Source organism: Meles meles, chromosome 19 (assembly GCF_922984935.1).
Source record: "Meles meles chromosome 19, mMelMel3.1 paternal haplotype, whole genome shotgun sequence".
In the NCBI taxonomy this organism is placed as follows: Eukaryota; Metazoa; Chordata; class Mammalia; order Carnivora; family Mustelidae; genus Meles; species Meles meles.
The window spans coordinates 32,293,911-32,302,672 of NC_060084.1; the positions used below are offsets into that span (position 1 = coordinate 32,293,911).

At 40.7% G+C, this 8,762-nt stretch overlaps 1 protein-coding gene across 5 annotated transcripts in view; it reads right to left on the reverse strand.

Moving 5' to 3' along the window:
• The window catches only part of CYLD (CYLD lysine 63 deubiquitinase), a 67,764-nt gene extending 59,421 nt beyond the window's left edge, over positions 1-8,343 (reverse strand). For 3 of the 5 annotated variants that reach the window (XM_045987757.1, XM_045987756.1, XM_045987754.1), the window contains exons 1-3: positions 8,163-8,293; positions 7,546-7,626; positions 999-1,650 (exon numbers count right to left, since the gene is read on the reverse strand). In XM_045987757.1, coding sequence (XP_045843713.1) covers positions 999-1,502 — 504 coding nt within the window. In that variant the 5' untranslated portion in view covers positions 1,503-1,650; positions 7,546-7,626; positions 8,163-8,293. Of the gene's footprint in view, positions 1-998; positions 1,651-7,545; positions 7,627-8,162 lie in introns of all 5 variants that reach the window. The other 2 variants (XM_045987755.1, XM_045987758.1) reach the window with 2 other exon arrangements.
• Between the last annotated feature and the right edge of the window lie 419 nt (positions 8,344-8,762).

Below are 8,762 nucleotides of genomic sequence, written 5' to 3' on the forward strand. Positions count from 1 at the left end.
TTAACTAATTAATTAAATTTAAAATCTCAATACCACTGTGAGAGAGGCTGCCTAGATTCTACACTGTGATTGGAACAATAATTTTGTCATAAAAAGAAAATTTTACTTTAAAAGAACAATAATATTAGCTCCATTTACTGAGTACTTACTATATGCCCACCACCAGGCTAACTCTTGAATCAGCCTATCACAAAAACACCTCCGCTATCCAAAAATCAGGTATGTACTGGTTTCACTATTTTACAGATGAGGAAGCAGATTTAGAGAAGTAGGTTGGGTAAGTAACCTGGCAGCCCAGCTATAAAATAGCATAACTGGGATTCAAACCTCTGATTATTTTACAATCACTGTTTTAAAAATTTAATCACTAAATAAGACATGAGATTCTATATGCAAGAATGTAAAAATGTAACTGACATTTAAGTTCTTGAGAATTAATATTAATTTTGGAAATGTACCACACAGTCCTTAGTTCTCTCTTTGGTAGAAATAAATTCCAAGATGATTTTCACATAATTATGAGGGACGACCAAAGCACATTTAAGTAGCTGCACCTTACTTTTCTAAAATCTTATAGCTACTTTTCATTACTTAATAACACACACACTAAGAAAAACTGAGAAACCTACAGATGCTAATGTCACAAAATAATTAACAATTTGTGAGGTGAGTGATTCAATTATAACTGGTAGAGTTCATTTTAAACATAGACAATGTTAAAATTTCTAAGATGTGAAAGCCTTGAAATTATGTGATCGGTGTATTTCCTACTATAGCAGGTCATTTTCTAAAAAGTTGTCAATGCATCATCTTTGCATCATCTCAATTTATCATTAGGAAGTAAATCCTAAGAATTATGAATATTAAAAATTACAGAAGATTTCTGGGAAAATGTTTTTGTTGTATTTAAAGGGGAAAAGACAATACACGTGGGCATATAAATATACACAGAAACAAACACACACACACAGCCCACTAAAATGGTTTATCAAACTTACCAGTAATTCTACTCCAAAGAATATTCCCGACACTGTCCTCTCTGCTAATAAGGGTCCTCTGAAGCGCACAACTCCAGGAAATTTTTCTTCCCCAGATCTCAGCTGTACTTTCACAGGGCAGCCCACATCTATCTGGAGGCCTTTACTTAGTCTGTTTCTGTTCTTAAACAGGCTGAACCTCTCTTCACAATTGGTAATTGCCAAAAGCAACTCTGTGAACTTTTCATTTATTTCTACGACATCCTTTTCATCAACAAAGAGAACTGCGTGTGGTTGCTCTAAAATTTTTAATCCAATCTGATTTTTCTTGCCTTTTGCAGAAGGAATCCTCGAGTGCCCCACAGAACGATCCTGGATATACTGTCCTATACTCCCCTTTGGTACCTTAAGGAGCTTTTGTGTCTGTTTGTCTGTGACACTGCATTCTTGAAGAAGCAAATAAAAAATCCGCTCTTCCCAGTAGGGTGAAGTAACTTTTTCTTGGCTCCATAAGCCTGAACTCATTGTGACATTAACTCCAAAATATTAACTCAAAAAAAATGGAACTCCTAAGTTTGTAGTAAAACCGCAAAAGATAAATTCACTGGCAGTCCCAAAGCACGTTTTTAGCAATTTGGTGTCCATGCTGTAAAAAGACAGCAAAGCAAAATGCCTGGAGGACAAGCAAAGAGAAACTTTACACTTTATTCTACATGAGCTAAAATTAAGATTAAAGACTTCTTAAGATCTCATTCTATTAGTAAAAACACACACATAAAGAAATACTTCCAAAAGTACCTAAAAAGGTTAAAAGACATACAGTACTTGTATCTACCATAATTTTGCATCTTTTAATTAAGGAGAGCCAATTGTAAAGTATCTTCAAAGACAATACAACAGTGTTCGTTTCCAAGGCAATGAAATTTATTAAATCAAATTTGAATAACAGATAACATATACATATTTAAAAAATTTTTTTAACTTTAAAAAATAGCATTTTTAATAGACCCTGCCTAACTTAAATGAATAAGCTTCTGTATTTTGGCAGAACACACATAAATCAAAAAGGCTGTTATTTCTGTACACACAGTTTAAGTAAAAAGTTACCCACCCTAATTATTATGACAAACATCTTTTATCAAAAAAATGATGAATCATATTCTGAAAGCTTAACCATGATTCGTTTATCTATGTTCCATTTCGATAATGGATCATTTATTTGCTCTCCAATTTCATTTCCTTCATCATGCACATTTTGCCCTTAGATAAGCAGATGTTAATCACATTAATCAGAGCCATCATTTAATTTCTCAAAATCTCAAATAGTTTAAATCTGATTATAGTAAAGATGTCTTTAAAAATCAATTCTGTAGCCACTAAAACTTGGACTACATAACAAGGAATAAAACTGTAATACAGTAACAAATATCAAACTTTTTACCACGATTTTAACTATGTCATCCTAGAAACAAATACAAAAAGATCATTACTTTTTCAGTTTCAAATTTTCATCTAAAATTTTTACAATATTAATCTTTCACAATTAAAATAGCCTTCTCAACCCTACTTTAACTGATGGTTAAAATGATACAATTTCATCAAATCAAATTAAGATTTAGTTCATTATCTTAATAATAATTATCTTACTGAAAAAATTTTTTATGTATTCTCGGTCACATGAGTGTGGCCATTTGGTTTCTTTTTTTTTTTTTTTTTTTTTTTTTTTTTTTTTTTTTTTTTTAATTTTTATTTCTTTGACAGAGAGAAATCACAACTAGGCAGAGAGGCAGGCAGAGAGAGAGGAGGAAGCAGGCTCCCTGCCAAGCAGAGAGCCCCATGCGGGGCTCGATCCCAGGATCCTGGGACCATGACCTGAGCTGAAGGCAGAGGCTTTAACCCACTGAGCCACCCAGGCGCCCCGGCCATTTGGTTTCTAAATACAGTTATTCATTCCGTCCTTCTTTTTGGGAAGGGGGGCAGGGAGGGGGAGAGGGAGAAAGAGAATCTTAAGCAGGCTCCATGCCTAGCAGAGCCCGATGCAGGGCTCAATCTCACAACCCTGAGATCATGACCTGAGCTGAAATTAGGAGTCAGGCGCTTAACCAACTAAGCCACCCAGGTGCCCCTCCATCCTTCTTTGAGGTAGAGGTATCCATTTCCATTCCATTTCACACCAGCAGTTGAGAGCACTACCATATTTATCTATTTTATTCTTGGAATTTAGAAATAAATACTCCTAAAACTAAAGAACCACATTTTGAGTTTAATATTTGAACTTAATGATTAAATAATCTGGCAAATCTATACATGGAATGCGTCCTTAGATAATGATGTACTCTAGAATTGGTCAAGTGCTTTTAAAAGTCTGTCCCCCTACAACCCAGAATGAGACATGCAAGTTATCTGAGACAGGATGAAAAGTTTGGCATCTCTTTAAAACAACATTATTGAAATATCTGTGTAACATTTAGTAAAGGCAGGGGCAGAGCTGGTATAAAGTGGTTCTCTCTCTCTCTCTTTTCCCCCCTTTCTTTATAATGTGTTTTTCTTAATTCCACTTGAGGGCACTGTCTACTTCAGCAGGAACAGAATCAATTTATATTTACCACTTACATAAAACACCTGTGGAAACCCCAATCTTGGCACCATCATAAACGAAATCCCTCACTGAAGGCTACCCAGAGACCTAAACCCTTAAGTTGGCTGTATTCCTTTAAAGCGCCAAAATGAAGGATTTGTTATTTCTGACTAAAATTCTTCTCAAATGCCAACGAGTATTCTTTTCTGAATCATCGAATTATCAATATGAACATAAGCTCTCATGTGACTCTCAAGACGCAAATATGTTTGTGACTTTGTTAAAAGGCTTGACGTTATGCTTTCTGAGTTCCTGGGTCTGCTTTCTACAGATTTATAGTCTCTGATTTTTCCTTGCAATCAGCCATTTTCTGTGGTTTCCTATAGGGTGCATTTGACTCATTCTATGTTGCTTTCTACCTTACTCCTACTAACCAGTTCTGAGAAGCCAGGGGATGAACAAACAACAATAACTAAAAGAGGTATGCATAAATTCTGAACAGCCTTTCAGGAGTGAAATGCAGAGGCCTGACTGCACGGACATGGTCTGAGTTACTCCCAGAAGGCTGAGATGGTCACAAAGAAACTTCTGAAAAAGGGAGTTGTTTTGTTCTCTTTACAAATGCATTTAAATATTTTTGGCCAAAAATTGCTTTTCAAGTATGGTAATTCTCTTTAGAAAAGAAATTACTTTTTAAAATTCCTAAAAACTACATCTTCAAATAATAGGAACATCCCTGAATCTTAATATTATATGCCCATGATTTCTACTCCGTTGGTTCCCCAGCTTAACAAGTCATGTCATGATGGAAAACAAAACCCACCAGTGGGTAATGAAATATGACCAAACGAAATTAAATTACTGTACATAATGCATTAGGACACTATGGTTTATATGAATTTGGTTACAGAAGTGTTTTTTGCTAATCGTTTAAGAGACAGTCCACAGTAAAATTTAATATAACTCCTTTGGATTATAAAAAAAGGTGGAAGGCAATTTACCAATCATTATTAAGAACCATATTTTACAGCGAACACACAGGAGCAGCTTTGCTCTAACCTGCATTAGCAGAAGGGGGAGAGGGCTTCACCTTAATAAGCGCAGGGGTCATGTCAGACCACTGGAGCAGCCAGAGCAAAAGTTTATAAAACATGTAAAAAGCATTATCCAAAAATAAAAAGGCTGTGGTCTTTCCTCTTTTAGCAAGCACACATTAAGAGAGAATAACTTTGGAATTACCATGTTAAGCACTGATTCTCTTCATTGCAACTGATAGTTTGAGAAAGGTGAATGGGGAATTTTATGACTCCAGAGCTATACAAGATAATAAATTTAATGGTAGTGAATATCTCAATATACTGCCATTACAGCAGAAATAGGTTAATAAAGAGACTTTCCTCCACTGCAGAAATGAGTAGAATGACAACGTTCTTTCACTGGATATGCAAAACAGTTAGATTGAGTCTTAAGAACCCCAAGCAGTAAAATCTAAAGATGACATGGGAAAGATTTAAATGCCATTGTCAACGAGTTCTTTATCGATCAAGGTTTCTCAGTTTGTTTAGTATTTTTGTGCACTCAGCACAGTGTTAGATGCTGAGAAGTATGGCATTTTTAAGGTATGATAAGTGCCCTACTTTATGTTCTCTTACTACCTTTCAGGTCTAATTGGCTTAAAATTGCCTCTAATTACACTTTGAATGTAAATATACCACAAATGATTCACCTAAATGCCTTCACACTTATTTCAGGCTGGAAAATTGAGTGATTATGAATATCCTGATCATTACTCTAAGTACTGAATGAAAATTACCAAAGAGGTGGAATGCAATGATATATTTAACCCTAAACCATATTGAACAGAAGAAGGCCTTTCCTTTGACAACATTTGAGATGAGGGACTGGTTCAGGGTCACAAAGACTTGAAAGTATATCCGGTTATCTGAGCTTGTTGAGGGTCTGGATTCTGAACAAAGGAGAGTTTAACTGTATTAAAATAAAGCCATTAAACCAAGACACAAATACTTAACAGTTTCCTATCAATGCAATGAAAAGATGGTCAAGAAATGTTTTATACAAAAATATTAAAGGTCAGAATTACCACTTTCTAAAAGATAATATACAGTACACACAAACAGCATTAGCTGCATACAACTGACAATGGTTATCTAGAAAGTACAATGTCTTTTTAATTCCCAAGCTATCAGGTTATACTGCTCAAAGAACCTCACTAGAGAAAACAAAGACAGATCTAATTCAATAATGTTTTTGCATCTTCTCAAATATCCCAACTAAAAGCCACAGAAGACTAATAAAACTTACAGTACGAAAATACTGCCCCCAGTTATAAGTGGCAAAGAGACAGAAGGTCAGCGTGAACGCCAAAGAAAGAAGACACACAGGCCTTTTTCCAAAAGCTTCTAGATAGCTAGAATAATCACCATTTAAGGAAGAATCTCTCTCACTAAATGAATAAGTTGTTCTACCACTAAACAGCTAAAAACAAAACAAAACAAACAAACAAAAAAACAGAGATTCCATGACCAGAGAAGAGTCAGCTTTATCTTTCCTCACCTACTATGTCCCAAATGCACAAGTATTCCATTCCTAAAACAAGCGGGATTTATAAAGTTAAAAAAACAGTCTGGCTCCCGTATCTGCATGTATATTCACGGCAGAACAGGGAACCCCACAGTCTCCCTAGAGTTAAGCCCCACCACTACACTCCCAAACTGGGAACTCCCACAAGTCCTTCATCTTCGTATTCCTAATGCCAAACCACTGCCTAACAGGTAATGGGCATTCAGTACATGTAAAATGAACGAATGATCTGGTTAACTCAGGTGATAAAAGTGAAAGCCAAAAATCCATTTCCTCATCCTAATTGTTTAAGTGATTAAAAGGATATCTTCCGGCTTAAAAAGGAAATATATATATATACACACACACATAAAACTTCGAATAAATGAAGTCACGGTTAATGTCTACCCCACTGCATTGTTACATACGAGAAGAAACAAGACAAATTTCACAATTACAAAAACAAATTGTTCTGAGGTTCCTTTGAAACTGGTTTCCTAGGTCTTCACACCATGTGTGATACCTATAAATTCTGTGTAACCAAGGAAAATACCTTGACAAATTTAAGAAGACACTGGAAATCAGGAACAAAATACTCATCATTCAATGAATAGGATAATTACTCCTTTCTTCTTATGATAAGGACTTTGCCAAGTCAAGCGAAATCACAGTTCAGGCATGTCAGACCATAAGAAATCACTGCTGCTGAATGTTTGCTTTATATAATAGTGCCCTGGTCTTATCAGCTTTCCACAAAAGTTACCATCCACAGGAAGGCTTCTTCAGGGGAATACTATAACATTTTGCAGCAGAACCTCGGAGACCGTTCTGGGTGATATCAACATTCACAGTACACGAACTTCCACAAGAATTCCCAGCAGTCATTTTCTCCTAATACTGTTCTAGTTCCAATCCACCCACCACGCAGTGGGGAATTGGCAGCCTAATCCTCAGGGCCATTCAGTCTACTTGGGGCGTGAGGGGGTGTGCAGAAAACCAACACTTGAATGAACACCCTCCCTCAAGGCCCGGATTTTTCTCGGGGAGCCAACGACTGCCAAAGGAACAATCTTATTAAGATCTCTATTAGCCCGAATTCAAAAGCAAGGTAAGGAATGCTTCTTAGCCGAGCTAAGGATACAACTTTCCAGGGAGAACTGGGGAGAGGATGGCGGCGGGGATGGTGGGGGCTGAGAGATTGAAAGGCTCAGTGGCTGAAAGATGACAACCATCCTAAAACATGCAAATGCCACAGGGTGGAATAGAAAAGATGCCAAGTACATGAATAACCGGGCAGCTGACCCAGCTGAGAAACAAATCCAGGAACACTATCTTCTGTCAAGACTTCCTGATTTCCCCACAGATCGTTAACATGATTAAAAAGGAAAACAGAAGGACGGAAAAGAATACCTTGTTTCGACAGAGCACACCTTTCAACTAAAGAACTCCAGGTTGTTGTATAGAACCATCCTCACCCTGGAAAGGGGGAAACTGAAAGAAAAAGCAGAACACGCCATTAACGAGGCCAGAACCCCGACAGCTCCTCCTGGACAGGAGCCACGAACACCCCCCAAAGCGACCGATCGATACGCCCCTGGGCTACGAGAGAGAAGATATTACAGCCCAGGGCTCTCGAGGCCAACAGGGGAGGCCCGTGCCTCGGTTTCCCCATCTGTACATGGGGGCCGGCGGAGGATAAGGTCTCCTGCGCGGCTGCCACCCCGAGTCCTCTGTCTTCCGGAGGTCCCGGTGGCGGCGACCACGCTCCCACCGCTCGGGAGCCCTCCCAGGAAGCCCGGGGTTGGGGGGTGGGGGGGAAAGCCCCGGGGGTGGGAAGCTCGAGCTGACGTCAGCGGGCTCAGCACCCCGCGGGCCTGGCCGGCTGCCGGCCAGGGCAACTAACGGGCCGGCGCCGAGGGCCCGACGGCCGCGGCTGCGGCCGAAGGCGCCCCGAGGCCGGGGAGGGACGCCCGAGAGGACCCAGCCGCCTGCTTCTCGCCGCTTCAGTCGCCCGCTCACTCACTCACCTCCGGCAGCGGGGCGTCGCCCCTTCCCCAGTCTCGCTAGCCCCCGTCCCAGTCCCGCCCCGGGGCCCCACACCCACCGCCTTAATATTTACCTCCGACGCGCGGCCCGGGCGCAGCCGAACCTGCTACCTGGGCCCGCCCCCACCTGCCCCGCCTCCGAGCAGCCCGGGGCGGGAGGTGGAGAGAGAGAGAGAGAGAGAGAGAGAGAGAGAGGGAGTGGGAGCGGGGGCGAGGGGGCAACCGCCGCACTGACCAATCGCAGCCCGAGATGCTTTCCTGTGCACGCTCTGATTGGGCAGCCCTGTGACAGACCTTCCTCCAATGGCTGCCGGCCCGGAGCCGGCTGAAGGGACTTTCCGCTCCGTCAAGCTCGGTCGAGCAAAAGGGAAAGCGGAGGGGAAGGGAGGAGGAGCGGGAGAGGTGGGCGGGGAGCTCTGGCTGATTGGGCAAGAGGCTGCGGATGCCGCGTCACCATTGGTCGACACCGGAGCCGGGGCGGGGCGCCGTGCTACTCCCGGCTCCACCTCCCAGGCCCGGGTCCTGGCTCTGGGCTTAGCTGTCAAAACTCCTGCAGGGAGTTTGGGTCTGGGGTGACACGAG